The sequence below is a fragment of the Dermacentor albipictus genome, chromosome 1, assembly GCF_038994185.2.
Source record: "Dermacentor albipictus isolate Rhodes 1998 colony chromosome 1, USDA_Dalb.pri_finalv2, whole genome shotgun sequence".
Taxonomy (NCBI): Eukaryota; Metazoa; Arthropoda; class Arachnida; order Ixodida; family Ixodidae; genus Dermacentor; species Dermacentor albipictus.
The window spans coordinates 130,405,511-130,422,474 of record NC_091821.1 but is presented as its reverse complement, the minus strand read 5'-3'; the positions used below and the strand labels follow the sequence as shown (position 1 = coordinate 130,422,474).

General features: G+C 42.9%; 1 protein-coding gene across 2 annotated transcripts in view; it reads right to left on the bottom strand.

The window, feature by feature from the left end:
• Positions 1-2,294: 2,294 nt before the first annotated feature.
• Positions 2,295-16,964, bottom strand: part of LOC135896838 (uncharacterized) — a 159,488-nt gene continuing 144,818 nt past the window's right edge. For both annotated transcript variants that reach the window (XM_065425317.1, XM_065425318.1), the window contains one exon: positions 2,295-7,133. In XM_065425317.1, coding sequence (XP_065281389.1) covers positions 6,924-7,133 — 210 coding nt within the window. In that variant the 3' untranslated portion in view covers positions 2,295-6,923. The remainder of the gene's footprint in view (positions 7,134-16,964) is intronic.

Genomic DNA, 16,964 nt, shown 5'->3' with positions numbered 1-16,964 from the left:
GTAAAAGCAGCATCTGCAGTCAGATAATGTTTCAGCATCGACAAAATTAGTGAATCAAATATTTACCAAAGAAAAAAAACGGGTAAGCTTCAACGTGAAAAAATATCCACTAGGAAAAGCTGGTGAAAGTTAATTTTGAAATATGTATGTAATGAAACAAACAGATTATATATATATATAAACTGAAGACCACAATAATTATGCCGAACTTTCGAAAAGGATTGAAAAAGCTGAATCCTACTCTTATTTTGCATGCATATTTTCGTACTGATCCCTACTGTAAGTATTTTTACTCTTGTATATTTGCAAATTCAGTGTGTGTTCCAATGTTTTCAGTATTTCTGTACGCTTGTCAAGCCTAAGCTGTTTCCACGCCACACTGTCATGTGGGGCATAATAAGGTTTTCTCAAGCCGCAGCATGCAGCTTTTGAACCCTTACTTCCGCTCTCATTCTGTAAGAACAGAGATTATTATTATTATTAACAACATGCAGTGTCTTGCTATTGCAGTGCCTTTTTATTTGAGGCTCAAGCTGGTTGTTTAACAAAAAGAACATACCAGAGCAAATATTGACAAGATGAGTCATGTGTCTGCTGCATCCTAATTGAAAGAAGGTATTCACCCTGTGAGACCCATAGGCAATGTGCACTGTAGGGGTTGAGGGACGGACTTCGGGATGAAAAAAACCAAACTTGGGGGGGTTTATTTTACATTATATACAGAGAGGTGAGAGACAAGTAACAGTCGTACAGTCATTACGGGCCGGCAGCAACTCGGACGCTGCGGCCCGCGGCAAGAAGTTCGAGAGAGGTGAATCAGGGAATGCTCTGGTCTCTCTGGAATGCTTCTTTTAAACCCTTCGAGGACTGGAAGTCGCGTCACGTTCGACCAATGGGAGAGTCCGCTCAGATGACGCCATTTCCAGCCAATGGTTGGCGCCCGTATCGCGTTGTCACACCCGGCGGCTCTCTGCGGTCTTGCCTCGCAGACCTGCAATGCGCTTCTTCGAAGGAGGAGAAGTGGGGGCGCTCATGCCCCATTGTCCGAGGGCCCACCTGCTCCCGGTGGTATGGCTCTGCAGTGGTGGCAAATGCCTTCTTCAAAGGCGAAGAGGGGTAGGCTTGGGCCTTCCCGGCACGTCCGGCTGTCACGGCGCATTACCGCCGTCTTGGTTTGGCACCCACTTTACTTCCAACAATGCCGTGCTATCCCCTCGCTTTCTGGAAGAGTCAAGCAGAGAATAGCTCCTCGGCGGCACACGACCTGGGGGCCGCAAACTTGTTTGCACGTGTCTTGTGGCCTTCAACTTGTTTGCTCGGGCGCTCCTCTGGAATGTGCTTTCCTGCTTCTGCATTCCTCAATTAGCTGTGCTGCGATTCGATGTGGTCTGGGGAACTTGAAGTAGCCTCAGGAAACGGCACCATATCTAACAACACGTTCCATAAGTGCTTGGATTTAAAGTGTACGTAAACAACTGGTCAGCAGTTGAGATAAGTAAGATACATTTAGAGCGTTTATGGGAAAAAAGCTGCGAAAAGATTGATATGACCAGATCTGTTGCAGGCATAGGTAGTGGTACAAGGTAGGTATCGAAGTTTTGAGGAAGAGAAAAAAGATTAATATGTATACAATAATGCTAGAATGAAAAGCATGTATAGCATACCTGATTAACTCAAGCAGACTAGGCGACTGTCATCGCCTCGTTTTAAAGGCGATGCCAATAAATCATTATCATCATCACATATACTCCGCAAAGTCGCCTTGCATTATATATATTTGGAAGCACGCCTTGAATATAGCAACAAGTCATTTCCCTCCACTCAGTTTTGACCTTCGAAACATGGCAAGCTTGGCCGCTGTGTGAATAGCTCTGCAAGCAACTGCAAGCCTCTGGCATCAGCAGGAGCAAAGCAACCAACTCGTTTATCACACAGCAATTGGCAACAGACTTCAGATGCTAATTTTTCACACAAAGGGGCCTTGAACTACCCTTCAATCTTTAAGAGTAAACACATTTTGTAGACAGAGCATGAAGTTGCTAATGTCTCGATGAAGTTTTGTAGTCTTACAAAGTGCATGGAGCTAGAAAGCGACAAGGTAATGATAGCTCCCCTTTTCAAAACGAGGGTTCCTCCTCACCATATTTTTTAACTGCCAGCAGGTGGGTAGTTGACCTCGCATGGCTGCAGCTCATCGCTATAACCCCTGCTCAGGTTTCATACAAAGGCGTTTCAGGCACACTTAAGTCTTCACACAAAAAGGTGCAGAAACTCGGCTGACTGAACAAAACAAATAATCAACCCAATAGGTTTATTTTCATACAAAGATTGCAATTTTCCAGCTCCACATTTAAGCAAGAACTGGCACGATACATCTTAACCGCTTTGAAACATGGAAGAAAAACTAGGGGTCTACAGCATGTCACTAATACATGTGGAGAGCTGCAGAACAGCATTATGAAAATGAAATTTGTTTAATGTACACATATGTACACTCTTGTAAAGACTAGACCTATAAGCTCGGTCATTGGAAGATTCCTAGAAGCCATGTCAACATTTCATGACAGGACAGCACCTATTCACATTATTGTTAGTACAAGAGTGCCATAATATTTGTGCTAGTACAGCTCCAAACACAAATACAATGCTATGTTGTCCTAGATATGGGTTTTTTATACAACCTATACCTTTGAAGTGAGTTACCACAGACATCAATCTAGAATGTGTTAACCTGTATGTCCCTTTTTTTTTTCATACACTACATTTCAGTCTAGTAAACTGCCATAACCACCCTCGCTGTGCTGTTTCCTGTATCCAGCACTAGAGAAAACAATGGGGAACTGATCTACTGAATCATGTAGGCATGCTTTTGAACAAAGCTTTTGTAGTTGCATACAAAATCAAAAGTTCTTCGCCACTTGCGCCAATGCGCACATAACACAATGCACCACATAACAATATCAAGTTGCACCAAGCACTCATTGCTACTACATTCTCATCAATGTAATTTTCAAAACAGATTCTGTCTCCAGGTGACAAAACCCAACACAGCCAGAGCAAGGTCATTTAATCCATGGCCAACAGAAACAATCCATGCTATAAACACTTTGCAGCAAGCAGTTTGCACATTGGAAATGAGACGGCAACACCAGTTGCATGCACACCTCCTTCCATTTTCGGCCTTGTGCAAGGCTAAAATGTGTGGCAAAGGCAACTGGATGTGCAGTTTACCATCCGCTGTGTCTGTGTGTGTGTGTGTGGGGGGGGGGGGGGGGGCATTTGATAAGGAAATATAATGAGTTGGAGAAAAAGCTATGCTTGCTGCAATTGCATTGTAGAAAAAGGATAATAAATATATACAGGCAGGCACTGTGAGAGAAAAGAAGTTGTAATGAGGGGTAGCCGAGACTCGGTCTGGTATTCTCGTGTAAGCCCACCAACACGCATTGATGGCCTTACCAAAACACAGAGCTCATGCCTGAGCAAAGGCCATCGTCATTTGCTGCATAAAGATGGCTGCTTACTATAAATAGATAAGTTCATCCAGCAGTGCAGGGGCAGGAGTTTGTAGTAATGCCGTTTTCCTTCGCGTTTGTGAGTAGCCAAGCGAAGCTCCACCCGGTGTGGAGCGTTTCTTGACTACCCACTAAAGCGAAAAGCGCCGAAAGGCATTAGCATCAAAAAAGGCGACCCAACAAAATCGTAGCCAAGGATTTGCGGACCTACATAGAAATGACCAATTTTGGCTTCTGTATCACTATGCATCGTGAAAATGACATCTCTATGTACAGTAGAATTATGCATGGTACGCAGCCGAGCGCTACTCTTGCATCGCTTTCCGTGACTTTTGCACTATTTCTACACAGTTATGCGCATATGATCAGTGCAATAATACTACATATAGGAAATTTCTTTCCACCTTAAACACGTTGCAATTGAAGAAACATTAGGGCGGCAATACTGTATCGATGGTATGGCTTATCCATGGCAGCGAGTAGTTCAACTGTTACAACTCGCCTTTCTGTACTGACCAAGAATACTCTTAAACCCACAATAGTTGCATTATTTGGAGACAGGTGCAACTGCCTAGAAATAGAGATAGAGGGTGAAATGCATTTTACTAACTATAAAGGAATGAAGCGCCTAAGGCTAGCTCCAGTATATTCCAAAGCATGCTGCTTTCCTATTTAAACCTTGCTTAGCTCCCACTCCAACAGTCAATGAAGGATACACGCTGATCGAGTGTAGTTTAATTAATATAGCTGTGATGATGGCATCCAACTGCTGTCACTTGCTGATGTGCTCCAAGCTATATATCCATAGCATATGGCATATAAAGAGTCCTGAAATGAGTTTTGCAACTTTCTGCATGGTTAACCATAGTATCAATACCAAGTAGATAAGACGCAAGCATGCTCTGCCAAGCAGACCGAGGCAAATCGTGTATGTCAACAGATCATGAAATGCCTCCGAAAGGTAAAACACATGCAGTGCAGCTAATGAGTTTTCATGTCCAGGCAAGCCCAGAGTTGTTGAGTCTTATATTCATTGGTAAAAAGCCCTTTATCGGTGAAGAAACTAATTCATCATGCACAGCATACACCTCACAATTAATATCACTTGATAAAAAATGCTGAGATGGCGCCTCGGAATTGTTAACTGCATGTTCTGTACATTATTAGATTGACGTACAGTTGGTCGAAGGGTCATCGATTTAGTAGTGTTTTTGAAAAGTATTACTCTTCCTCTGCCGTACTGCAGCTCCGTGACCAGCCTTTCCAAGCACAAGGCCGCTTACATTAGCATGCCCATGTGAGCAAATGTGGCTGCATCTATGCTGCAAAGCGTCTATAGAATTGCTAATTATTACTTAAAGGCCAGCTGCAACAAAAATTTTCCACAGTACCATGTTTCTAACAGTGGTTGAAATTTGAAATATGGAAATTCAAAACTGAGAAGTTCCCAAAAATCAAGGCTCAAGTAAAGAAATAGGAAAGGGGAGGGGGAAGGGGGCAACTACTGTTGCTCTACATACTTGTTATATTTTGCTCATTATAATGATAATAAATTTGAAGCAGTGAAACACATTCTGTAGGCATATGAATGCATTTCTTCACATCACAGTGATGCTATCACTGCTCGAACTTTTGCTGGCAACATCAGCTTCCCTTGCAGGGAAATAAAACTTTTGCAGCGGTGCAAGTTGCTCCATCTGTCTCAACTGGGAAGCCATGTTCTGCTGCAGTGTTCCAGTGTTCACATCATATCCACCTCATGCTGCACAACACTGAATACATAACAAATAGTAAAATATAAGCATTACACAAATGCTAGGTTGAACAAGAGACAAACGTCAGACATAAAGCATAGCACAGTGAGTTCAACACAGTGTTCCATTTTCTTTTCTTGTGTGTTGGTTTATGCTTTGCAATTTTAAATATCCAGTACAAGCTCGCCTGACGGCATGCATCGTCAAACGAGTTCCACAATGTAATATGGCTAGTCGATGCAATTTGTGAGAGCGCAACATGTAAAAGGACACTGCAAAGCTGAGCTCCAGTACAGATTTATCAAAATTGTTTGTAAAACATCATCAAAGCCTTTACTTCAGAAGTATTTGCTTTGCTCTACTAAGGAACAAACAAACAAACAAACAAAGAAATAAAAAATGCAACAATGGTAACATTAAAAATTACCAAAAAGGCATTCATTATATGCTATACTAGTTCCTTTCTGGTAGAGTGCTAGCTTAAAAGTCCACATTCCAGCAATGACTCAAGCCTACTGGACAGCTCAGTTGCACATGACAGACAGTTATAGCTGAGTGCTGCTTACGGTCTGCTCTGTTCACTTTTCACACACTTGGGCACTGCAGATAACTGCATTGATATCGAATTTTTCATGAAGGTATCTCCCAGAAAAGCTAGCAACGCGCTGTTAGCTTGGCTGCGAAATGACGAAGCCAAGTGGACGTACTACCACGCTCTCCTCAACTGTTTCGGCAGCGGAATGAGGGCAGTGTTCTTCTACCTTACACTGCTGGCATGAACATTGTACGCACATGCACTGACATTTCCCCTGAACAGTTGTGGCAAGCTAAATGCTCAGCTAAACCTCTCTAATACACGTAAATATGAGCTGGCACGCAGTACACTCTACCATGAAAAGTAGCCTGTAGCATTTGTTAAAAAATTCTATCGCTGGCTATCTGAAATAAGCAACATTTAATAGTCAACAAAAACGAGCAAAAAAATAAACTAGCATTATTCTGATGAAACCCACGCAATGCTCTATTTACAAAACTTTTTCATTGTTACTGCGGAGTAGGGCTTTTCCTTTCATGCATACTACACCACGTGATATAGAGCAGCATCATAGTACAATGCATCATTTTCCAAGCAACTGTTCAAACAATTAGCATACTATACTTTCTGCTAGTTTCTATAGTAAACAACAATTGCTCATCTAGCAAATAAAAACAGAAATTGTTGGTCTGGCTGAACCAGAGGCTCGTCTGAATTATCATGCAAGAAATTGGCAATAGCATCCTCATTCAAAAAATCTGTAGACAAGTAAAAACAATGGGCTGCCTGACAGCTTAAGAGGAAAAAAAATCTGCTTCACAGCACTTGGGGTCAAAGCCCACCATTCCAGTTCTACCACAAAAGAAAAATGTGTTAAAATGCAGCCCCATAGTACTCATAAAGCACACCATCACAACCTAATCACAGACTGAACTGAACTCATGGCACAACTGTGAGGCCTGCAGTACAGAAGCTGCACATGGCGTCAACAGATGCTGTTTGCATGAGCATCAAGCTTCTAACGATGATGATGCAGATGTGAAAGTTGAGTTTCCGCACTCTGGGCCTGTTTCAGTTCACATGCAGCAGTTCCAGGGTATAGGAGCCTTTGAAACAGCATTATCTGCTTCCTGTGAAGTGCACAGCACTGATCTTGAGGCCTGCAGCATCGTCGTCCATATCAGCTCCCTGTGACGAAAATCCCTCCCCACTCAGGTAGGCCATACTTCCATCTTCCTGTTGTTGTACTGTCAAATAGAACTGGTCTTGTTCAGATGGTGTTGCCAGAAGTGATGATCCGCTGTCATCTCCTGCTGTGGATGAGGGAACCTGGACCCATTGCACATGCACATTGAACAATAAGAAGTGCTCAAGAATACACACTAGTGCTGAACTTTAATTAAAGGTGACTGCACATGTAACAAAGGTAAAAACACACAGAAACTGAACTGAACTCCTATGGCAAGTCTTACCCCAGGCATACTTGACTTGGAATGCTTTTACAGACAGGGCGGCAGTGGCAAAAAGGAGTAGCAACTAAGTTACCATATAAAGCAGGGCTCTTTTTTTTTAGCATATTCCAGATTGCAAGACTTCTTCTGCCAATCAAGTCAGTCCCTCTGTTGGTCAACACGTGGCCCACATACTGTATTTATTCGTGTATGGCCTATCGCCTGTGCAGCAGCTGCAATTTGTACTCAAGCAAATATGATGCCATTCTATTATTTCTCTCCAAGTGCCGCTGCTACATCTTTCCCTGTGAGAACTGACTGCTAGGCGACAACTAACAATAATAAAAAACAAAATGATGGCACTGCATCCTTCACTTGACAGTGGCACTGGGGCATAAAACGCAAGCAATGCCTCTTTTTCAGCAATTCAAGCTTAAATATTATTTTCAGTGCAAGTGCTGCTGCTTCATTCAATATTTCTGCATGCTTTACATTGCATATGTGAGATTATAACATAACATGAAAGTCTAAGCTGATGAGGTTCAACTAATATCAATAGCTGAGTTATTCTGCCTTTCTAAAGGAAGCTTACTGCGAGTTTGTGTCCTCTTCTGTGGATTTGGTAAAAGGCAGCCATCTGGGCCAGAGCCCTTGCGACAAGATCATTTACTCACTGGAACCATGTTAGAAACGTTTGATTTCTATGAAAGAGCAAAATAGCACAAGCGACAGCTGATCTTTGTTTTTGAAGACTTTTTCAGTCAGCATTCCTTGTCTAATTGATCAAACGGACGATGCGAGCTATAACTTCACAGGTAAATTGTTCTGGTTAGTTGTTACGAAACCATGGCTTTGCGTTTCATTGCTCCTATATCCCCATTAATCCTGCGCTACTTGCCACTACTCGAGAGTCACAATTCAATGAAAACAAGAGGAAACTAGTGCCTATTGTTAAAACTGTTTTTTTTTTTTTCATGGACATCAAGGGTGTCCTTTCATAGCCATAAGGACAGTGGACTGTTAAACTTAAGCACCATTTCCAAGGGTAATGAAGGAAATTTCTGAGCACTTTTGCTTATGTGTGCCGATGACTTGAGTAGTGAAGTCTGCAAAGTGGCCCGAACCACCCCTCGGGCTTGGTGAAAAAACCCAGTCCGCGGACAGCACATGCTGCTGTGAACATCTCAGTTAAACTTTGGAGTCATGCGCTGCGTGTGGATCTCGTGAGCAGAGTGCTAAGTTGCCTTTCTTTCAAACACTTTCTTTTCAACAGAAGTCTGCTTCTCGCTCTTTTCTGTATGCTTTATTTCGTAATATAGCAGATTCCCATACACGGCTGCCATTGGCCAATAACTGACATCAATCAAGAAGGGTGTTTGGATCAGAGCACCTCTTCCTACTGTTACTGTGTAATTTATTGGCGCGGTTTATTAAACAGTCTGGAGTAAGCGAAGATCTGCTTTCGAATTTCGATAATTATGTACTTCCAGAAGAATCTGACTATCGTCTGCTCACGCTCGGCCGCAGCCATCCGCATAAGCACTAAACTTTGGCCACCCTGTTTATCAGTGTCGTAGCCACCTGGTCTGGGTAATTAGGACTAGTTCTGAATAGTCAACTAGCCTCAAACAAGGAGAAATTTAAGGTCAGCCCACATGCACACTTGCCAGCATGAGCTCACTCCTGGCTGCTTCTGGTCAGACGCCTTCACATACTTCGCTTCGTAATTAGCTATTGATAGTGCTTCAAAATGCGCAAGTTGGATGTGGCAACTATCCGTTGGCCAAGCTGGTGCAGGACAAAGCCAGTTCATAGCACAGCCAGACAGGAGCATATGAGTGCGAGCATGCACTCAAGCCTTGTGGTGCACAAAGCAAACACTGCAGTTGCATGTAGCTGCAGTCTGCTATGTAGCATAGATAGTGCGGCTGTCACGGTGTGCCGTGACAAATTCGCTGGCCGATTACATTGCGGCTTGCTGAGGACAACTGCATTTGGCCGTCGTAGACGCCAAAATTGGGAACACTAGCGCCTACGTGAACATCCAAAATTAAACTTGAACTGCGCGCAACAGTGTTGTTCAGTAGGTGGAGCATTGTAGGCACACCCCACTCTGCTGAAGCTTTTGCAGTGCAAATCTCATTGAAGGAGTGAAAGCATCACAAATGGTATGTGTGATTGCCATTAACTCCGCTTCTGCTAAATGCATTGGAGAACTTCTTGTGGCAAAGTATTTCTGACACAGTCTAATTTAACTTCAAGTGCATTTCTCGACTTCAATAAAAAGTGGTCCAGGGCCTCTTTAATGACCACCTTAAGAGCTGTCCTAGCACTGCCTTTATCTAAGTCCAACAATACAAAACCAGTACAGCTGGGCTTGTTAATGCCTATTCAGTAAATATAAAGGAGCGCAACCTGGGACACGGACAACGAAAGAGGCGCTCGTACCATCCTCTTTCTTTGTCCGTGTTTCACGTTGTGCTCTTCTATATTTACTAAATACAGAACCAAACTGTATAAATTTCTGCTAACCTCATTAGGGAACACCTTGCCTCAAAGGTCAATGATGCATGCTGTTTTTTGGTATTGGTGAACAAAACAACCACTATTTTGGACCACACAACTGACTATTTGAGTTAGACATCTAAATAAGGAACAGAAAGCACTGAGGTACTTCCTCTAGGTTTTGTTCCCGCACAAGTCAAAAGTGGCAGGGGCTCTTGCAGAAAAAAATGTTTAGCGTTTTTTTGTTTTGTTTCAATATACTGAATCAACAAGGACAGCCCTTGTTGTTAAGGATCTGATGATGTCAGCTCAAGCCGGTGGAGTGAATGGAGTACAAGCTGCTGTCTGCAAAAAATGCACATCCAGGCTCTACATGCACTGCACCAGTCAGTTGCTCAACTTACTGCTTTTCACTACCTGCTCTGTTGAGGATTATAAAAACTAGCACTTTGGAACAGGAGAAACAGAAGAACAGCCATCTTTTTCAGAAAATCAGCTATGCACCAAGACACTTTGAAAGACATTATCGACTTGATATGGCTGCAGCCAAAAAGTAATTTGCTCCTTGGTTTGTGCAAAATGCACTAAGTAAGGAGGCACGATGCTCTCCGGTTTTACTAATTTTTTTGGATTCGTCATTGCTGCACTAAGAAAGTCAAAGGGAATCTGGAGGGTTAAAGGGACACTAAAGGTAAATATTAAGTCAAGCTAAAGTGACGGATTAGTGCTCTAGAATCTCTAAGGCGTCAATATTATCGCGAACAGAGCCTTAATAACCGAGAAATTGAGGTAAATTCAGAACATGATTAGAGACTCCCCCGAGACATTCAAGTACTTGCCCGGTGACGAAAGCACTCCTCAGTTAAATTATGTCACTAATACTCAACCACTGGTTGCACAAAACATCCTTGCATTGTATTATAAGACGAAATAAAACGCAACGTGTCAGTTCTATTTCCTTTTTAGAAAAAATAACTGCTTGAAATTACTCTTGACAACGACACAGGCAGTCGAAAGGTTTCCTTTTCGCTCGACTCCGAGGCTGCCCATGCTTTCGCGTTTCAGTAATCACCACATAGTGCTGCGCTGGTTTTGCTGGCTTGCGAAACTTGCACAAACTCCAAGTAACAGAGAATTCAACTTCAACGTGATGTCGCGGGATTCCCGAATGGTCTATGCCACTTGACCAAAAAGCAGATGCAGCGGCGAATCCACCTCTCTGACTTGACTCAGTACACCCGTCTGTCGGGCGCCATTTTACTCACCGACAACAGCAAAGGGTGGTGATAGTGTATGCAATGTCACCACTCCTCCGGTTCGGTGGCGAAGACCTGAATGTCTTAAAAGGTATTCGCACCCTTCAGATGCAATATTCTCGTAAACTAAGTCTTTCCTTGGCACGAAACAAGCGTTGTGAGGTTTCTAGCATGGTATTTAAACAGTCCACGTCGACTTAGTATTTGCCTTCAGTGTCCCTTTAAACTCAAGTAAACAACTTATTGCATACGTTGCTATCACCAACATTTCATGTAAACTTGCATATCACTGAGCACAAGGCATCAGCGCAGCAATGAACGACATTGACATGGTCCAGGAGGCAATATAAAAAACTGCTCTGAAGTCCACCACTACAATGTTGCTGAAGTCGAGCATCTGGACAGAAAACTTCATGTAGTAATTTCGAATTGATGAGATGGCACTTGCAAACGGCACAAACCAAACACTGTGGCTTTTAACCCTCAAAATTACTACTGAAAAAGTAAAAACTTTATTTAAAATACAATAATTTTATTCAAAATATTGCATTATTCAAAGTTTTTCATGGTCTTGACTGCAGTGTATAGATTTTGGACCAATTTATTCAAAGCGCAGTTGCACCGGACTTCGCTTAGTACAAAGTGTGACACAATAGGAAAGTAGCAGGAAATAGAGATATGACCACACAGTACAGTATGATGATGATGATGATATGTGGTGTTTTATGGCGCAAGGGCCAGTCATGGCCAAAGAGCGCCAAGCAATGTTTTAATGTAGTCAGTGATGCAAATAATGACCAATGGCATCATGGTTGGCTATAACAATGTAACCTGGCTGTATAGGGGCCTAAAAACAGTGGTAAAATAAATTTGTATCTATTGAAATTGTCACAATAACTTTTCAGATGTTCTACGAATTTAAAAGATATGCTCTGATGCAATGAGGTAATAAAATATATAAATGTCAATAGCACTATTGCCTCAATGACGCCCTTAAATGCAAGGGCCTGTAGGCACATGCTCTACCAAATGCTACTATTGCAGCAACAGCCTCTGGTAAGATGCTGTGCTACGAATCTCTTCGGCCTATAACTTGCAATGAATTAACATCTTGCAGAAAGTTAAAATCTGATTTTCTGCGAAAAAATGGGTCAGCACCAAGCAACATTGCAGATGAAAAGGTATATTCTGTCGGTAGGCTAGAGGGAAGTGTTTTTTCCTTTCAGCTTCCATTTCTCTGCACTCCAGCAAGACATGGAGGACGGTTAGTACCTCGCCACATCTACAGCATATAGCAGGTTCACTACCGGTCAAGAGATAAGAGTGTGTGCCATACGTATGACCTATACTAAAGCAGTAGAAAAAGACCTCGATTCGCCGTATTTTTGTTATCGGTAGCAAATTTCCTAATTGTGGCCCAATCAAATGGAGTTTATTGGGGGATTCGGTGTCCCACTTCTGTTGCCAATTCCTTCTAAGTTTTTTGCGCAAAAATGGCTTTAAGTCTGAGGCAGGAATACCTACACAGCAGTTACCAGCTTTCGTTGCAATGGATGTGGCAATTTCATCTGCAAGCATGTTGCCCTTAATGCCTCTGTGCCCAGGTACCACACATACTATGACGTGCTGATTAGATGTTTATGTTGTGCACAGGAACGAATATAGCTCATTGAGTACAGGATTGCTGCGTTTCTGGAGTGACATTAGAGATTTTATGACACTAAGAGAGTCTGTGAATATAATAGATTTTGCAATTTTGTTTTCTCGGTATGTTTAACAGCTGTCAGTACAGCATATGCCTCAGCAGTGAATATGCTTGTTTCCAGGTGCAGGACGTTAGATTCTGAAAATGATGGGCCGACAGCTGCATACAAAACACCAGCATGCGACTTTGAGGCATCTGTGTAAAATTCTTGGCAAGAGTACTTTGACTGAAGTTCTAGAAAGTGCATTTCAATGTGTACCTGGGGAGCGTTCTTAGTTATTTCAGCGAACAAAGTATCACACTCAACGAGCTGCCATTGCCACGGCGGATATAGCATGACAGGAGCCATTAGAGGATTTTCAAAAAGTGGAACATCCATTTCTTGACTCAGTTTCCGTACATGCAGTGAGAAGGGTTCTTTAACTGCCGGTTGATTATTAAATAAAGTTGCAGATGTCATGTTGTTTACACTTGGGTAAGAGGGATGTTCGCAGCTTGCATTTGCCTTCAGAAAGTACATGAAACTTGAGTACGACCTCTGAAAATGAAGCGCCCACTCATTAGTTTCAACGTAGACTCTCCACAGGACTTGTCCTGAAGGCACCGGTCGCCAGGCGCATACCTTGGTGATGGACAGAATCCAGCATCTTCAATGCACTAGAGCTAGCCGATTGATAAACTATTGCCCCATAATCTAAGCGTGTTCGAATGAGGCTCTTGTAAAGGTTCATGATGCATTTCTTATCGCTACCCCATGTTGTGTGTGACAAAATATTAAGAATGTTCATGGTTGTTAGGCATTTGTTTCTGAGGTACTTCAGGTGTGAAATAAAGGTTAATTTCGTGTCTAAAATTACGCCTAGAAATTTGTGTTCGGTGCTCACAGGTATGTGCTGCCCCTTAAGTTCAACTTCAGGATTTGCTACGAGACCTCTTTTTTGTGTGAAAAGAAGACAGGTGCTCTTGCTTACATTGAGCGTGAGCCATTTTCATCGGCCCACTTAGAGACACCTTCTTTAGACAAAGCTGTACTTGTCGCTCACAGATAGCGAGATTACATGACTTAAATCCAATCTGAACGTCATCAACATATACTGAATAAAATATACTATGCGGTATTGATGAGCGCAAGGAATTCATTTTCATGATAAAAAGTGTGCAGCTAAGCATGTCACCCTGCGGTACCCAAGTTTCCTGTAGAAATGGTCTCGAGAGAACATTACCAAATAGCTTTCGATTACATTAAGCATTTTTCCGCAGATGCCCATTTCCGATAAGTCACGTAGAATTACATATCGCCACATGGTATCGTAAGCCTTTTTCATGTCTAAGAACACAGAAAGAAAGAACTGTTTGTGTATGAAAGCATCGTGATTATATGGTTCAATGTAAATGAGGTGGTCTGTCGTCGATCGGCCTTCCCTAAAACCACACTGGTATGGGTCAAAGAGCTTGTTTGATTCAAGGAAGTGTAAAAGCCTGTGATTCATCATTTTTTCAAAGAGTTTACATAAACAACTTGTGAGTGCTATGGGCCGGTAGCTTGCCACAGAGGACGCATCTTTACCTTGTTTCAAGACAGGGACTACAATCGCCTCTTTCGATGCCAATGGAATTTCTGCTGTTTCCCAGATAATGCTGAAAATAGACAACAGAGCCATCTGCGTGTCAGGGTGAAGATGTTTTACCATTATGTACGATTCTGTCGCCTCCTGGTGCCAATTTCGCGCAGCTGTTCGAGGAAGCTCTGAACTCGGCAATGCTAAAAGGATGGTTGTACGGTTCAGTTCGGCTACCTTTACGGTTCAGTGCCTTACTTTCAGCTATCTGTTTATGTTTCAGGAATGACTGTGAGTAGTTCGCAGAGCTAGAAACTCGCTCTAAATGTTGTCCCAGAGTGGTCACCTGCTCTTGAAGGCTGTAGCCTTGATCATCAACCAAAGGCATATTGTGGGCTTGTCAACTAATTAATTTTCTTAGCCTGTTCCAGACTTGCTTCTTGCGTATAGGAATTTATGCTTGCGACGTATTTTCCCCAGCTTTCTCTTTTAGCGATATGACGGGTTCATCTGCCTTTGGATTTCACGTGCTTAAAGTTGATGAGGTTTTCTGCCGTTGGAGACTGACGTAGTAAACGCCAGGCTTTTTTTTGCTCCTTACACGCATTCTTGCAATGATCATTCCACCACGGCACGTGCCTCTTTTTTGTAGTTCACTTCGTTTGTGGAATGCACTCTATTGCAGCGTCAATTATAAAAGCGGTAAAATAAGCAATAGCATCGTTCACACTAAATTTTTTAAAAGCATTTCGCTGCATCTGGGTGATTTGCTAAGTTTTTTCCCAATATGCAGATGCAACTTTCCATTGAGGGAGGTGTGGGAGGAATTCATTTTGTTCTAAAGTTTTGAGGCAGATGGGAAAATGATCACTCCCATATGGGTTTTTAACCACCTCCCATTCTAGGCATGGTACAAGTGTGGCAGAGCAGATAGCTAAATCTATCGCAGAGTATGTGCCATGTGCTGTGCTATAGAATGTCGGCTCCTTTTTATTTAAAAAGCATGTACCTTAAGAAAAGAAAATATTCTATTAGGTGGCCTCTGATATCGCATGAAGAGTCTCCCCAGAGAGTATGGTGCGCGTTGAAATCCCCAACGAGTATGTAGTGCTCAGGCAGCTCATCGATTAGACTAAGAAATTCTGTTCTTTGGAGTCGATAGCTTGGTGGTATGTATACAGAAGAGATTGTCACAAGTTTTCCTAACAGTAAGGCTCAAACCACAACTGCCTCAAGAGGCGTTCAGAGTTTCAAGGCCTGACACGCTACACGCTTATCAACTATAATCGTGACACCACCGGACGAAGCGAAAGCATCGTCACGGTCTTTGCGGAAAATGTTAAATTGTGGTAGAAAGCCTGTCTGTGTAAGTTTTAAATGGGCCTCTTGGAAACACAGCACCTTTGGATTATATTTATGCAGGAGTTCCTTGACATCATAGAAGTTAGGCAGGAGTCCCCTGACATTCTATTGTAATATTTGTGTCTCCATAGTAAGGAGAGAGTATATGCTGTGTGTTTAGAGAGGAAAGGTGATTTAGATTACAGGGCCTTTTTCGGGCCCCGCAATGCAGAGTTTGTCTTTCTTGCCGCAGACCTGAGACTGACGGCGGTCCTTCAGCGCTTGCTGCGCCATCTGGCTTGGAGTAGTGTCCATTGCCTCTTGAGAGGCACTGGACGTTCACTTTTGCGAACGGCGCGTTTGTCGTCAAGGCCCTCACCTGCACAGATGAAACCTTCGTGCCTACTAACTTTGAGGTCGATGGGCCCTCTTTCAGTGACGGCGAAGCAGCGCTGGCTGCTATCGCTCAGGGGGCTGGTGGCACATCCACGGCCACACTTTGTGGGCCGGGCAGATGCCGGAGTCTGCTGCGGTGTTGCCCCCTTACACGCCGCACCAACATAGCCTACGGTATGAATGAATGAAGCACGTTTCTGCACTTCTTGAAATGCTATGTTCTCTTTAACTTACAGTGTAATAATATCCTTTTCTTTTTTCTATGTCGGACATGATCGGGAATATGTGGAGTGATCACCGTCGCAGTTCACACAGTGAGGCGTGCCATTGCAGTTGTCGGAAGCGTGCTCTTGACCACATTTTGCGCAAGTGAGATGGCCTCGGCAGCTTTGTGAGCCATGGCCAAATCTTTGACATTTGAAACATCTACGCGGATTTGGAATGTATGGTCTTACTCGTGTTTTTGTGTATCCTGTATCGAGAGATTCTGGCAGTATACTTGTAGCAAAGGTGAGAATGAGATGTTTTGTAGGAATTTCTTTGTTGTCACGCTTGATCGTTATTCTTTGCACTTTGACAACATCCTGTTCCTTCCATCCTTCGAGTAGTTCTTCTTCACTCAGATTCAAAAGATCAGCGTCTGATACCACACCTCTGGATGTGTTCATAGAGCGATGTGGTGTCACTGTGATTTCGACACCACCAAAAACTGGAATATTTGGAATCTTTTCATGTCGGAGCTGGTCACATAGTTCAAGCAGTAGTTCGCCGCTAGCCATTTTAGTGATTTTGTATCCAGGACATAGCATGTTGGCGAGAACTTTCGCAACGGTGAATGGTGAAAGGGTTCTTACTGTTTATCGGGGCACTGACTATGTATGACGTGGTAGCGCGGGAAGGATTCCTTGCATTGGGCAAAAAATTGAACAGTTGCTTCGGTGCACCCT